General features: G+C 35.5%; 1 protein-coding gene across 1 annotated transcript in view; it reads left to right on the top strand.

Moving 5' to 3' along the window:
- Positions 1–17,609, top strand: part of LOC111514591 (uncharacterized) — a 192,333-nt gene that overhangs the window by 148,859 nt on the left and 25,865 nt on the right. The window contains exon 4 of the mRNA XM_074180612.1: positions 15,682–15,815. Coding sequence (XP_074036713.1) covers positions 15,682–15,815 — 134 coding nt within the window. The remainder of the gene's footprint in view (positions 1–15,681; positions 15,816–17,609) is intronic.

Genomic DNA, 17,609 nt, shown 5'->3' with positions numbered 1-17,609 from the left:
GCGCATAATTTGAACTATACCTACGCGCCTTGCGAATACTAATGTTCGGGCCTAGTCTGGGTCAATTTTAAGTAAATGTTAAGTTGTCTATTCGTCTGTAAAGTGTGAATTTGGCTGCCATTTGAACTTGCCGCCCAGGGAATAGGTCCTTGCTTTCCCCTCTCTAGATCTGGACCTTGGCAGAGCCCGCCTAAGAATCTGGTTGATCTTTTATATTGAATTGTTGAGAAAGAACTGAAAGGGAAAGTGACGTCACTGTCGGTAATCCATCTTCAAATTAATTTTCTTCGAACAACTTCGATATTTTCATTAAGTTGCGGTATACCTTCCCAGAACAATTGCATCGGTAGAAAATAATCATCAGAAGAGCAGGAGATTCTGGAGATTTAGAGCTATGTAGGTACTGGTCGATTTATTTTGTAGGTCCCAGACTGGTCTTTTTTTTATTTTTATTGCCAACGACAGTGAGCAAAGTAGGACCGTTTGTCTCATTGTGCAAAAACACTTTTTCATTCGCTGACTCCTGATGTTTATCTAGAATTGTAGAACATTTTAGTTTGCCTGTTTTGTGAGCTTTTGAGATTGTGCCACATCCTCAGGAAGCATGTATGGATAAAAATCAATAATTGGAAAGAATAAAAACTCAAAGTCGTCTCCACAATTTATCATCACCCTCAGATATTAGAACGGTAAAACCATCAATCAGTACAAGTTTCCCACCTATATAGGTTCATCATCAGCTATAATTGTTTGAAATTCTACAATAAAAGAAAAACAACATAACAATACTTGTGATGCACTGTTTGGAACTTTTGGTGTAGTAATGAATATTACTGGAGTTTTTTCCCAACACCAAACCATTATTGTAACACCTCGACACGGCTTTCGATTAACAAGTGATCATCTTCAAGAGGAAGATCAGTTTGATCTTCCTCTTGTAGATGAGCACATGGTGCAATCTACTTGTATTATTCAAAAACAAAAAAATTGAGTGGTCCACGTTTATTCGGCTGTAACATTTGTCAGGTTACAATTCAAAAACCAACATTTTGAATATGTTTGAAACTATGTTTTCAGTTATGTATTCACAATTTTCTCATTAAGATTTCCATTCCAATATAAAAGTTGGAATTTCAATTTGGAAAACCATGAGTAGTCAATGTTTCTTGCTATTTTTCAGCTATTCAACTTTTTATTATCTGAAAAAATATATATTATGAAAGAGAATCTGCTGAAGCTTAATATGAAACGTTTGAGCGTACTCGTTAGATTAGGCTCTGAAGAGTAAAATGGGTCAGTATTTTGTCATAGCTCCATGAGAAAAGTATATTCATATACTTAACCCTCTTCAGATGGTAAACGTTTCGGAAAGTGATCCCTTCAAATTCTCAAAACCAAAAAACTCACTTCCAGAAACACTTCAGATGGAAACAGATGTATTTTTCCCAACAAACGTTTTTTGTTCAAGGACAAAACACAAGCAGAAGTCTGATTTGAGCTTTATAAAGCATCAGAAGTTGCTGAGGTGTGTACAGTTTACTGGCTCGGAACAGTGTTCCAAGCTTTTGAGAAGCAGCTTTTGCAAATCCTCCCAACAAACTTATCGAAGCAGAAAGAGGAGTGGTCTGACCTGAAATTATTACATCCGGTTTCGACACTTGGAGAAAACGGACGTTTGGGTTTTTGTAGCATTGAATTGAACATGGTTACTTCTACCCCAATTCAAAATCTTTTCTAGATCCTCATTAAGATATGCAACCTCCTGCTGCCGGTGAAGGTGTGCATCCGTTGCCGATGTCCTGGAATAAAAATGGATATACGAGACAAGTGTGTTGTCGTCAGCAAAGCAATATATTGGATTCTTGTTTTTTCCAATGAGTTGTTGATTTACAATAAAAAGGGAGTTGGAGAAAATATGGATCCCTGGGGAACAGCACCATTGATGGTGAATGTATTCGAGATATATACATCGACGGCCACTTGCAGGGAACTTTCTTTCAGGAAGCTGGAGAGCTATACACAAAAAAGACCCGACATGCCATAGCATCGAAGTTTGGCCGGCAAACCTTCATGCCACACACAGTCAAAGGCCTCAGAAATATCAAGCGAAACAGCTCTTGATTCTCCATGATTCTTGATTGCGTTATTCCAAATATGGGTGACATACGATAGAACGTCGCCTGTTGATTTTTGTTTCCGAAAGCCATATTGATGATCACTCAAGTTGTTGAAGCCTTCTAAATATTTCAGGAAATGGTGGTTAACGACTTCCTCTATGAGTTTTGATATCACTGATAGCAAAGCGACTGGTCTATAGTTATTTGGAAGATTTTTTTTGGCATTTTTGGGAATAGGCTGAACGCGAGCAATCTTCCAACAAGAAGAAAAAAACATTTTCTTGTATGACAGGCTGCAAAATACTGGTGCGAGTTCAAAAAGAAATGAAATGTTCAAATATCATATACGAGGTCTGTTCAGAAAATGAAGTTCAAATTTCGCGGGCTACGTATATTCGACTAGTGATTTTTCGTTTTTTTTATTGGTACACTCGTTTTGAACATATGTTCACACTTTCAGATATTCAGCATATTCGATTTATTGGTGAGAGGCACAAAAGTTAAAAGTATTTTGCGTGGAGATTTTCTGCTATCGAAAAAAGGGACCAAAGAATTTGCATCGAATTTTGTGTAAAAAATGGAATTGACTGCTCATAAAAAAACACTTGAAATATTGACAGTGGCATACGGTGATTGTTTCTACTCTGAGTCAGAACAATGTTTACGAGTGGTACAATCTCTTCAGGAAGGTTGAGAAGATATGAATGACAACGCTTTTTCTGGACGCCCCAACACATCAACCACTGATGCCATACAATTTTTTCGAAAATTTCGGGCATTTCGGGAAGTTGTTTTCAAAATTGCTGAATTTCGACCAAAAAAAAGATCGCATGATCATCTCTCAGGAAATGTTGAATGACGTCACCAGCGATTCAGATTTGCGTTGAAGAGTGCACATGCTCATATGGTCAGTATAGATTATTATTTTGAAGTTATGCGCCGCTTGTGAGAAGCAATACAAAATAAACGTCCCGTATTGTGGGAAAACAATTCATGGCTTCAAGATCACAATAATACACCTGTTCACTCATCATTGCTTCTTCATAATTGTTTGATCAAAAGCAACATGATCCCTCTTCAGCTACCGTATTTACCAGATTTTCCCCTCTGGGACATTTTTCTGTTGCAAAGATTGAAGAGACCAATGAAGGGACAGCGTTTTGTGACGAGTAGATGAAAATCGAATTGCTGAAACATACCAAAGGACATATCAAAAAGTGCATATCAGGATTGGAAGAAACACTGGCACAAGTGTATTATATTTGAGGGGAAATAAAAATCAACATCCTGCCTTATCAGAAAACTAGGTGAGATCCATTTCCACAGTGCTTTTCGAAATACTCTTGTTAAAGATTACAGGCGGATTCTTTGAATTTTTTCAGAGTATCAGTGAGATCTTCCGAAATATTTCAGTTGTATCATTTCTATAGATGTGCCAATTTGATATTCGGTTTTATTTCTGTAAAGCAAAGTGTTTCAGCTTTCTGACTGAAAAATGATACGAAATGTAACGACTTTTTGTTATGTGAACGAAAAATCTAATTTTCTTAGTCTTCAACTGTTAGTTTGGTCGAATACACTTCTGACCAATAAGATACTATATTTTCAGGTGAACTTAGAACTGAGTTCGTGAATACTATATCTGCATTTGGCATGATTCAATTTAAATTAAGAGAAACTCAATTAGATCTTGCTATAAACAGCCATCCTTCCACAAAATCACTTCACATACAGCTTGTTCAATCCTGCAAACTCAAATAAGCTCAGAACTGAAGATTATATCCTGGAGAAACTAGGTATCAAGTTAGACATGATGGATTCAAACTTTGGTTGATGCAACTTGAAACGTCAGTTTCACCAACCGAGAATGCAAGCTGAGATAAATCTGTTGTGCACGTTCCCATTTCCCACTTCTTGTCACCAACTTTTTGTTAATCATAATTATTGTTTATTATTATTATTATTATTTGGTTATTCCACGTTCAGTCAAGTCATTGTAAAAGCGGAGATTTGATGATATATTCCGGTCAAATTAGACCAAAAAATAAGAGTAAAGCTACCTAAATTCCCACTAACCTGAAAAACAGTAAGATTGTTTAAAATGTGATAAAAATTAAAATTTGAAAGTTCCCCATCTTTCCCATGTATGGAAAAATTTTTATTCGAGGTCAAAGGTCAAAAAAAAACATTTTTTGCGATTTTCAGCAAGACGGTAAGTTTCATCATTGAAATACTTCAGACAAAAATTGTAGATGATGAAATTATCAACAAAAATGTATTGATTTTTTTTCTTACGAACCACCGTTTTTGAGATATAATGATTCAAAAAGTTGTAAAAGTTGTAATCGTCATAATATGCATGAGTACGCCACGTATATACATCTCTGTAGTTGTAATATATGTTGAAATATTTTTCTATAGGTCATTGTATATGAATTATCTCCCTAACCTTTATCGTTGTTTAATGACATCGGGATGCGTAAAACACAGAAATCTGCCATTTACAATTGTTTCGAAACGGTAGATTTCGATATTAACAACACAAATGCGACATACATCATTGATGGAGGATACTTACTACATCGCGTTGTGTGGGATAGCGAAGAAACATTTAACGTTTAAATCTGTTTAAAATCTGTTTTTCCGTTAACCAGCTGTCGCACCCCTACGAACGACAACCCTCAGAAGTCGAAACTTGTGCGAGCCAAGGATTAACGAGGTCTTACCTTTTAACGTGTGATTCCTAACACGGGTTGTCGATAGCAAGTGAAGATCGATCGTTCAGACTAGGGCTTGAACCACCGACCAGCACGACAGTCAATTCGAGTGAGTGAACAAAGCACCCACACCGAACCGCTTGGCTACCGATTTATCTTAGATAAATACGTAGAGTATGTCCGTCGACATTTTGGTTCCAGAGTTACTGTCGTATTTGACGGCTATAATGATTGCACGAGAAATACCAAAGCTGCAGAACAACGTCGTAGAACTTTAGCAACATCTGCATCAATGGATATTTTATTTGATGAAAATATGACACTTCCAGCCAGTCAACAAATTTTTTTCACAAATACTCACAACAAGTCTCGGTTCATATCAATGTTGAAAGAAAAATTTATCGCTGAAAATATAAAGGTGAAATAATCTAATAATGATCCTGATGTATTACAGCAACAGAGCAATCCCATTTGACAAATACAACTATTGTTGTTGGTGAAGATGTAAACTAACTCGTATTACTCACTGCTCGAACTCCAACTGAAAAAACTATTTTCTTCTTGAAACCAGAAAAAGCTCAACATCAATCGGAAATATATCCATCAAAAAGATTATCTACTTTTGCATAGTGTCAAAATTATGTACTATATTTATACGCAATAACTGGCTATGATATTATATCTGCATTTCACAGGAGGAGTAAAATAACAGTTTTCAAAATTTTTCAAAAACAAAATTTAGTTCAATGTGCTGGAGTTTTTCTTCTTTCTATGTACCAAAAGTAAAAAACAAGTACAATTACCTTGTCATCCTCCAACCTCAGTTGCTGCTCATCAATATCTTTTTCGGGCATATTACCAAGTTTGAGTGTGGCTTGGTTATCAGCTGTCCGCTGGCGAGAAGAATGGGAGGTCAATGCTTCACTATCCTACTCCAACATAATTTGCATATTCAGCAAACCACATGGATTCGATCTACCCCGCAAAACATGGTTAACCCTAAACAGAATTAAAACCAAATGCGAAAGATCCGCTGACTCACTTTTTGAATGGGGTAAAAACCTTTCCCCCAGGTGCGACTGTAGAGATGATATGCAAACACTGAGGGCCTACACCGGTGACTTCTCTGACTTCCGGACAGCGACTAAGGATGCAATTGAATATATACGTGACTTAGATGTTTGCAAACTTAATTTCCTGTGTATTTTTATGCTTTTATACAATTATGTTTGTAATTTTAACTTTTTTGATGTGAATAAACCATACGCTAAATAATAACAAAAATATCATGCTTTTTTCCTTTTTTCAGAAGTTTTCCATATTCTTCGTATCAGGACGGAGAAATACAGACCCAAAAGTTTTTCCTCAAAAACAAATACAGGGTATAGCGCGATGACCATCGGTAAGCCGTATTTTGGGAAATAATAGATTCCATATTCTGAAAATATGCTTTATCGAATGAAATTATTGGCGTTTCTCTAACATTTTCGGTTATACCGGAAGTTGGTACTCAATCAATTATATTATGGCAGGTGGATTGTCAATGATAGGGCGTACGCTTGGCCAGTACGTATCCCCAATCTATCTCCTGTGGATAATTATGTATGGGAACATATTAAAATATTGTATATTCAGATCCTGCAACAAATAACATCATGAAACAATTAGAATAAACTTTTTTATTCCATCATACATTCATCTGAAATCCTGTCTTAAATAAAAACCATGACGGCAAATTGATGTTTTTAATGAACTTCCTGTAATTGTTCGAAATGAAGATTTTGTAGCCCGTACTTTTATAGTAGACAAGTGCATGTTTTATTTTTTCAAGAAAAACTGAAATATCTCAAACACAGAGTGCTTCGTTCGAAAAAACTGAGTTCTGTCCCATTTTTATAATTATTATTCAGAATAAGTCATTGATTCCGAACACCTTGGATATGTTATTTCCACAAGTCGATGAAATTAAGTAAAAATAAGAGCTCATTTTTGCATTTTATTAAACATAATGCATAACGGAATCACCATCACTACTACTTCCTTCTGAAAATAGCAACAGAAAAGAATGGATACTCGGTTGCTATACGAGTGAAGCATCGAAAGAAGAAACTTGTTTTTTTGACAGAAATATTCCGATTTCCATATCCAATTCCTAGCAAAGTAAAAAATCATCAGACCATAGAAGAAACTATAACGTAAAACAATGGACCCCGCACCAATATTATGGAAAACTGGTTTCGGTGAAAATCGACAAAATTTCAATATGATGTAGCCCATGCCATCCTAATCAAAATTTATCATTGTGCCAACTTTCTGAATGCCGGTGTTTGGATTCTACAGGGGGAGTGAAAGTTTGATATTTTGACGATTTTTCAAAAAATCCGGAATTTCATTTTCATTGTATCGATCTGAATTTTTATATTGAAATATGTACATATAATGGAATGGAATCCACATCAGAGATTTCAAATGACAAAAGTTTCTAGAATCAAACCTGGCGAGTATACAGAGCGTTGAGCTTTGTTTTTGGTAATTTTTATCGAACATTTTTCGAAAAAATATTCGTTTTCCTGCACATCCATATGCAATTGATGTTACTTACAGTACAGAGAGCGATCATATTTTGCATTCAAACCAATCATCCAACATTGAATATTTGGAGGATAGGAGGCGATCAAAACTATATTTTAAATATATATATATATATATATATATATATATATATATATATATATATATATATATATATATATATATGTCGATATCTATTATTATACTAAATTGTACGGCTATGTAGAAGTTGCCTTAGTTGAGCAACAGAACGGGTTTATGTCCAACAGATCTGTCAACACAAATCTGCTATTATATACCAACGAAACAAATAACTCCTTAGAAAATAAGGTTCAACAGGTGAGATCAGTCAGAGATTGCTCCGGCCTACAGAAAGATTTGAATAGTTTATTGGTTTGAAGTGTTCGACGTAAGTTAGATTTCGACCTGAAAAAATGCCAAGTTATGACAATTACTCGCCACAAGGATCCCATTTTATTTTACTACCGCATGAACAACGAATCGCTGAAAAGAGTGCATGAATGCAAAGACTTGGGAATAACCTATGATTACAAATTATCATTTAAGAAACATATTGAACATATAAGAATTACTGCAAATCGAGCTATAGGATTCATTTTAAGACAGATTTCTCTTTTTGGTTACATAGATTCCATAAAAGTACTTTATTTCACTCTAGTGAGATCTAAATTCGAATACCTACGGTTCTATAATTTGGAATGGAGAATACCAAACAACTTTACATGAACTGGAAAAAATACAGAACAAATTTCTAAGGTACCTATATTAAACAATTTTTTCCATATCATCGCACCTTTTTCTATCCCTTTTCAATCACTTATTGCCAAGTTTTCTGAAATTAGAATAAAATTCCATAATTTGTCAGGTGCACACATCGACATAACCTTATACCTAGGTTATGTTGGTGGGTGCACACAAATCACTTTTTATAAATTGCATTAAGTTTCACTATTTGAAAAAACGATCCTTTTAGATCTCGGAGATCAGGTTAGATGTTGAGAAAACATAGTTTTTACAAAAGTGAATATTCGAAAATACGTTTCTTTTAGAATTTGGAGGTCAGGTTAGATGTTGAGGATACATAGTTTTTCAAAATTCTGAAGTAAGGTTACACTGAGTTAGGTTAGGTCGGGTTAGGTTACGTTGAGTTAGCATGTGACAAATTATGAAATTCCAATCTAATTTCAAGAAACTTGGCAATAAGTGAATGAAAAGGGATAGAAAACAGTGCGGTGATATGGAAAAACATTCGTTGAATAACAAATATGTGAATTGCAATCGTTTATTGCTCAATAAAAAAAGGTAAGATAATACACCATACAAGTTTTTACAGGCTTTATCTCAACTAATTGAGTCCGACAAAAAATAAAAAGTGTTCTGAATTCCTACCATCACGTAGTATCATCGCTAAAAAAATCGCGAAAATCCGTGAGTATCCCATAAAGTAAAATTTTCCCAAAATGGCTATTCATAAGAAATATCGTAGTAAACCCGATTATAACAGCATTAGAACATCACAATTGTGAACTCAATTTGATATACCCTTAGACTCTAGGCGAAAAATCTTTACACTAATTTTTATATATAAAATTATTAATAACAATATAAACTCCGCAGAATTATTGTCACTATTACCAATTAATATACCTCCCCGACCTACATATACTATCCTTAAGTTCAAGACTCCCTTCGTGACTGTTACTTCCACATCCCCCTCTTAATCATGCTCCGGATGGCAAACGACATAAATTGATTGGAATATGTCTATCACAAAATTTAGATTTTCGGTCCGTAGACATGTTGAGAATTTATCAGCTTAGCAATTAGTTTTTCTGTTATTTCTTATTTTATTTTTCTTGTTGTGAGTTGTAATAAGTACTGCTCGTTGTTAGATAATAATACATCCCCTTATTATTTTGTTTTATATAATATATCATTATTTCAAGTGCTTGTATATTCATGTATACTTCTTTTAACTCATCCTTGTAATGAGGCCGTGGCCTATTGAGGTGAAATAAATAAATAAATAATATAAATTGATTTGTAATCCCTGAAAAAAAATTAAAAAATCAACCGAAAAATAACAATTTTATTGAACAAAAAACTGAAATTACAAATGAAATGTTATTTCTTCCAGGGATTTCAAATCAATGTATATTATACTAGTACTATGTTGCTGTATCGCTGCTGTTCCAATGTTTTCACAGAATCAGAATCAACGAACTTAGGCGTGCGCAATGTTATAGAACAGTGCTTTCAAAAAATTGTTCTACAGCGCCATCTAGTGGCGAGTTACAGAAAAATTGATAGCCTAAAAACCTTCTCTATGAAAAATTACTTACACATATCAAGTTTCATCACGATCGGTTGAGCGATGTAGAAGTTTATCACTTACCAACCAACCAACCAACCAACGTCCATTTTTATATATTAGATCAGATTAGACAATGGAAATCCGAACTGATGGAATTCAAGGTAAATCTTATCACTCAATTGTCCGACACAGCACAGCACGGCGCTGTCTGTCGCCTGATGACGACGCGACGGAACTAGCATCGCCCACTTGTCCAGCGACAACCAGAACTCTGAAGGTGCTGTTTGTTCGATTTCAAGGGAAATAGTCACAAAAAGGACTGTTGTCGGTCCATCCCATTTATCAAAAAAGGGTAAACCTGGCAGAGTTTAATCATCTTTTCAACGATCTGAAAGAAGACTAGGAGAAATTTTTCCAGTATTTCCGATCGGAGAGCTGGAATCCTTTTCGGCGGCGGACGGTCTTGGCTGTGCCGTGCCGGGCTAGTAGGCGGTTGTCAATTCATTTTCATTGTTCCAATCCTATCCGTATTTTGACGGGACGTGCCGTGCTGTGCTATGCCGGACAAGTGGGCGATACGCTTATTACTCTTCATTTACCGTACGACCATGTGGCAACAACTCCTGATGCACTACGTCACGGTAATCGAAAAAAAAGCAGTGACCGAAACCTCGACGTTTGATCAAACTGGGCGTGCTTTTTGGTATTTGCCCTTTGCTCTCCTGGGTTCTTCCATTGGGACGATTGGACTTTGTTTTTGATGTCATAATCATATACCCATTATTCGTCACCAGTTGTGACTCATTCAACTAGAGGTGGATCGCCATCGACGTAATTCAACAATTTCTGAGCAATTCTCCTGCAACCGTTTTTTTTGTTAAATTCAGCAATTTTGGAACAAACTTTGCTGCCACATGCTTGATGCTGAAAATAAAAAAAAAATGCATGGTCGAAAAGTGCTGGGGCGAGCGTCGTTATTCACATCTTCTCGATCTTTTATGAGAAATTTGCACCACTTGAAAACAGTTTTCTGGCTCAGAGTAAAATCACTAAATGCCACTATTAACATCACAAGTATTTTTGACCACTTGTTTTCATTTTTTACACGCAACTCGATGCAAACTCTTTGACCTAACCAAACCTAACTTAACCTAACCTCACCAAGAAACTAAACATGATAAACAGCTGAAACTGTGAACATATGTTCGAAACGAGTGTACCAACAAAATAGTGAATATTCGCTAATTGAATATTCCTACGTATATTTGATAACATATACATTTCGTTTCTATATGGAATCCGACTAATAACTCGAATATTGATGCTGAAAAAAACGTTAATTTTCAGAGAATGGTATACAATATTGCATTTGTCATACTAATTCCGAATTTTTTTGACCAAATATTGAAAACCGTTCTGTCTACAAATAATTCAAATTCGACACGACTCAAAATCGTTCATTCATTTAATAAATATATGGATGAATTCCCCAGTTTAAAAATATGTTATTATTCCAAAATATTGAATGAAATCAATATTTTCAGAATTATTGTAGGAAATTTAAATTGAAATAAACTCAATATGATTATTCATTTGTTCACTGTCCGACAATATTCCATTTTATGATACATTTCTATTTTATGTTGGATTAAATACTCTTCTAGTATCGATTTGATGAAATTGTATCGATTGCGTTTGAGAATATAAGTTTGTTGAGTCATAACAATATGAGACGATCAAATTAATATGCACAAATTTGAACAACGTGAATATAAACTCATATGAAATTTAAGGAATCAGAAAGTTGATGTTACAAATTATGTTGTAGAAGGACTACCTCTACTGTGATATAAGATATGGTGGTAATATACTTAGTGATTTTCGAATATAATCGATATCAAACACAATATGGAAACATATCTTTGTCTCAGCAACGAACGTTGCTGAGACTTCGAGATACCACTGATGATGTCTGCCGTAGTAGCAGACGAAATGTTTGGTGCTTCAAGTTACATTCGACAAATTACATTCAACGACCTCACAATTGGTTACCATTTCCGTAATGAAAGTGCACTTGTGCATGAGTATTGGTGAATGATATATGAAAAGAAGGTTTTTGCATATTTATCACTTTCTGGTCACTTTCGATTGCATTTTTGAATGGAGCACACTGTATTATTCAATATTTTTCAATGTCTTAGTTGATTTTGTTTAGAATGTGACATTTTCAAAACTGTCTACACCTCCCTCATGTTTCAGAGTCACTTCCACTATTGTATCTAGCTGACCATGATTTGACGTGAATCAATCTGAGTGAAGCTTCAATAACCAGTATGATAGGAATGAGAAAATTTGGCAATCTACCTCCTCTCCGCATTTTTCTGGACAGAGAGGCTAGACGGCCGCCTGCATATAGACTTCTGCACATTGCCAATTGCTCAAATCAATTCAATGCAGAGTGCAACAGACTGTTGGTTGACACTGGAAGTCACAGCATTCTGGACATTACCTCTGACTTTATGCATCCAACTGTCAACCACAAACTGCCTTATAAAGTACTGTTCCCGAGTAGAGAGGACTGGATTCTCCGGTAGAAAGAAATATTAGGAGCAGATAGTTGTTGTTTCACAGATGGATCAAAAACACCTTCCGGTGATGGTGCAGGTGTTTTCAATCGCAGACCCAGAACAGAGATATCAACCTGCACAGGAACCTATGCGACTGTATTTCAAGCGGAAATTACGCTATTGAATCGTGTGCGGAGAGATTGGAAGAATCCAACCTCATACACAAGTCTATAAAAATATTCTCGGATAGTCAAGCGGCATTGAAAGCTCTTGGCTCCTACCGAGCAACATCTCAATTGGTTGCAAATTGCAAAAAACGACTCTCCTCGATAGGAAGACTAAACAGATTGTCTCTGGCCTGGAAGGCAATGAGGCTGCTGACTCCCTCATTGTCATTGGCATCGCTTTGAGTTTTGACAAACAAAGATTGAACACCTGGATGGCAAGAATATTTGTGGACTTCTGGTAGAATCTTCCAGGATTGGCTCACTCCAAGGCGTTTATTCACACTTCGAAGCTTGATACCAAACTGTTGTTGGACTACTGTAGGGATGAACTGCGATATCTAGCAGGCCTTCTTTCAGGTCACTGTCATTTGAATCATCATATGCAGAGACTTGGACTGTGTGTGTCGCCTCTGTTTGGATAATGATGAAACAGCAGAGTACATACTTTGTGTCTGCCCCGCTGGGGACCGAATCAGGTTTTTAGAGTTCGACAGAGCCGAAAGATCACTCACCATACAAACTAATCAGCTTCGTTGAAAAGCTGGATTCATTTAGTCGAGTGTGAAAAGGTGTGAGCCACAATAAACCCTTGTGGGTGAAATCACCTACATTATCGTGTCTATGATTTTTCGAATGGAAGCACCTTTTTCAACAAGCACTTTCTAAAAAAATGTGTTCCTTGACGAGTTAAACATTACTGGTTCATTTGAAAGTGTATCAACAAATCTAACAAAATCAACCAAACTAACGAGCTTACAAATTAACAAAACTGTCAAAATTGGATAATGACTTCTGCGATGCACTTAAATTATTCAATAGGATAATAATATCGGGATTCATTGAAAATTTCTTCGCAGTAAAATTTCGAAGTACATGCCTCCTTGTCAAAAATGATACAGTTTTTTCAATTGTTTCTCTCAACACATTCTGTAAAATTTAGAGCCTTGTAATTCTAGCAGGTAGAATTATCTCTTCTCAGATTCAGAAAATACCAATTGATCCATGAATGTTACTGGAGTTTTATTCCAACACCAAACTATTATTTTCAACACCTCGACACGTGTTTCAATTACCAAGTGATCGTCTTCAGGAGGAAGATTGAAAGCTACAGACCGATTATACGAAATATTACTTCTCATCAGTTGTTCACGAGATGATTAAAGTAAATATTTCCTGAATGGACAAAACTGTTTTTCTGCAGAAGAATCAGTCCAAAATATAATATTTCATTAAAATGTTATAACAAACTGAAAATTAACAAATATTTGAATATGAAAGTTATTTGTGATCCATTATGATATTATTCAGGAAATTAAAAAATTATTTATTTTGGAGACGTTTCGGATATTGAAAGTATATTTCAGGAATGAAATGATTGGTAAAACATTGAACATCATAAGTGTCTCACATATTTTGTAATATTATCTGTCAAAAAAATCTACTGATGTAGTCATAACGATAGATTTCAAAGGCGAAAATCATAAGCAATATAAAAAACACTTCATTTCAAATGCATATGGAAGAATATTATTTGAATTTTATCCCAACGCCAAACGGTTATTTCAATATCTCGACACGTGTTTCGATCACCAAGTGATCATTTTCAAGAGGAAGAACAAATACTCTTGAAGATGATCACTTGGTGATTGTAACACGTGTCGAGATGTTGCAAATAATAGTATGGTGCTGGGATAAGGTTCCAATCAGTGCATTACAATCAATCCCTAATTTCAAAAAGTCTTTTCAGTTGCTTCACTCTTTCAGATTTCATTTTAATAGTACGTTTTCATTTTAGCCCCAGAATAAGTCTCAGTTTCGACGATTATCCCTCCATTGGCGTTAAACTTCTTTCCAGCGAGCATTCTTCTGAGATCTGAGAACCAGGGAAATAAGCTCGGGGCCACATCTGGGGAATACGGTGGATACAGATGCACTTCGAAGCCCAATTCATGCAATTTTGAAATCGTTTCCATTGATTTGTGTCATGGTGCATTGTCTTGATGAAAAAGTTGTTTCTTTTTCTTCAAATATGGTCGTTTTTTCGTGGTTTCGTCCTTCAAACATATCAATAACGCAATGTAATAGTCGCTGTTGATTGTTGAGTCAACAATATCCACCAATATGTTTTATGAAAATGTGTTGTCTTCAAAAATTGCTTTCTGAAAGTGGAATATTCAAAGGTTTGTGCTGCTACTTTATGTAGACATAGATGTATAGAAGATTTGTGTATAATGGTGTCCTAGTAAAATGGTTTGTGGATAATTTCAAAATCATGTTTATTATTATTTCTAGTGATGATGATGACTAAGTCCCAAAAATTCATAGAGTTATTCACTTCCATCTCAGTTGTGAATTCAATTGAAGGATGGATGGAATTAACGGATTCGATAAACTTTCCTAGCCGTGGGCATTTACGTACGATGACTACTTGAAAAAAGTACTTATATGTATCGCAAATTTCTGCCTGTTGGATGTGAAATTGTTTCGTACTTTGCTGGATAACATTAAGGAATGACTGATACAGACACAACTTAAATTCTTTCGGAAGCGAACGGTGTCGTCTAGAACTAGGCTGAAGCGAACAACAAACAATTTGTTTGTCATCGTCCCATCTGCCTGTGAACGAGGTAACCAACCGCTTGGAATGATACTCTGAAGGAATTCGATTTTTAATTATCGGAAATCATCGACTTTATGTCGATGATAGACACTACCTTGCACTGACGAGTGGCCGAACAGCCCGAAACCGGTCTTCTGAGAGTTGTCGTTCGTATGGGGGCGACAGCTGATTATCGGAAAAACAGATTTTTTTTTAACATAAGTCTGTTCTGCACTGACACCTGTTGGATATAATACAACGCCCTTTGTGGTATTAGGTGTCGGACCATTAACAAATAGTGTGGGGAGTTGAGACTGGCCTGAACGAATTGTTCTTTTAGATGATTTGAAAAATATATTATTTTATTCCAACTTAAGGATGCTGCTGTGAATAAATAATGAGGCAATGTTAACCAGAAGGACGCACATGTAACATTAATTCAGGGCTTCAAAGAATTGTGACACAGTTCCTTCCTAGAAATATCCAAAATTTGTTGTATGTTGAAATGCCGATGCATCACACATTTCATCTTGGAATTTTTTTTCCAGAAATTCCTGAAGATGGCCCCGTCCTCAAAGTAGAAATTCAAAAAATCACGCCAGGGGCAGAACTGAAAGCCAATTGTACAACACCAGGGTCTTATCCGGCAATGAACGTATCTTGGTATATCAACGATATTGAGGTGAGTTGTGAATTTCTATAAAAAACGAAATGTATGACAATCAAAATAAGTATAAAAATTCACAGCGGATGATTGTTAAAATTATAGACTGAAATGGTGCATTAAAAATGCATATTCCAATTAACAGTAATCTCAATCATGATTGCTCATTTAGAAGGGAAATCATCCAAACATATTTCTTTTGAGAAACCAGCTGTTGTAAGTAGTTTATGAAATTTATATACCACATATGAATAATCGGTGTTATTCAATTCATATTTCAGCAATACTATTATTTCTTATACTTGATGAAAATACCAAAATACTACGCATAATTTTTTTTCTGGAAAGAATGTGAACAAATCATGTGTTTTGACCATGTGTCATTTCCGTGCGAACGACAACTCTCAAAAGTAGAAACTCATCCGATCTACGCATTATATGTCACCCTACACCGTGGCTTTTAGCACAAATCGCTTCAAACGCTTCAAACACCCATCGTTTCAGAGTAGGGATCGATCCCATAATCACAATGGCGAATAATTTCACGTTTCATCAATACAAGTATATTTCATTATTTCAATTCTCTGCAGGTGAAAAATATATTAGATGCGATGGCAGATACATTTCATGTCAAGTTCATTGAAGCAGTAGAAAAATATCTCGTCTGAACGTCTGTACAATTTTCACATGAAAGAGTTAAGAAATAGGAACAAAGTGTTAAGTGAAATAATTTCCTATTGAGTTTTCTTCCAGAGGTTGGAAAATGACCACACGCCAATTCCAGATTTTTGGGAGGGATATTGTTAGCCTGATTGATTTCAAATATTTACACCGAAAATTTCCTAAGGGGTGGGGTTAGGAGATTCTGGACCATTGAGGTGGCTGGCAAGGTCACCTGACCTTACACTTTTGGATACTTTCTTGTGGGGCACTTCAAAGAACAGTGGGTGAACTTGAAGAAAATATCATCACGCAAATAAGGTTCATCGGAAGAAGGGATATTGTAAAGACTGTTCTTAATTTGAGACGACGAGCTGCCTTATGTATTCAAGAGAAAGGCCATCATTTCGAACACTCGTTGTAATACTTTATGAGCATTTTTAACGAGCTCATGATTTCATTCTTGGTGTTTGAAGCGTTGTTCTATCCGGCTGTTGTCTTTCCAGATATAATTGAAAATGAACTTTTGCTGTTTTCGTTCTATTCCTATCAAATTCATAATGAAATTTCATAATATCTCATTCGAGAATGAGGACATTTCGACTAAAATACTTGAAATACTTATGATGTTTGATGATTTCTGACAACTAGTGTTTATTGAACAAAATTTTTCGATGGAGTCATGACCATCTCAGATGAAGTTGTTTGTTTCAATGCCTGTGGTTTCAGAACAGCAGATCATAACAAATTATACATTAATGAAATCAGAACAAAAAGTATTATTTTTCTGTATAAAAAAGTTGATAAAGATTGCCAGAAGACGAAACGCCAGATAGTAAATCTATACGTACAAACGTGTAGCTGAAAAAAATATCAATGAAAATGTGTTTTTTATTCTGAGCTATGTTGTCAAATAACGCTAGAAAAAAAACCAAAATTTTGATTTTTAGTTTTTTCCGGATACTCGGAATTTTCTCAAGTTTCAAAACGGTATTTTATTGAACACAAAAAACGCAGTTTTGTCCCAATTTAAGTTTCGACATATCCCTTGTAGTTTAGGTCGGTCGGTAGCCGATCGGTTAGATGTGGGTGCTCTGTTCGCTCACTCGAATTGACCGCCGTGTTGGTCAGTGGTTCAAGCCCTAGACTGAA

Source organism: Leptinotarsa decemlineata, unplaced genomic scaffold (genome assembly GCF_025532065.1).
Source record: "Leptinotarsa decemlineata unplaced genomic scaffold, Ldec_3_MD MMD2_tig00026299_RagTag_RagTag, whole genome shotgun sequence".
In the NCBI taxonomy this organism is placed as follows: domain Eukaryota; kingdom Metazoa; phylum Arthropoda; class Insecta; order Coleoptera; family Chrysomelidae; genus Leptinotarsa; species Leptinotarsa decemlineata.
Note: the sequence above shows the minus strand (reverse complement) of the source record. Positions and strands in the feature narration are given on the sequence as shown.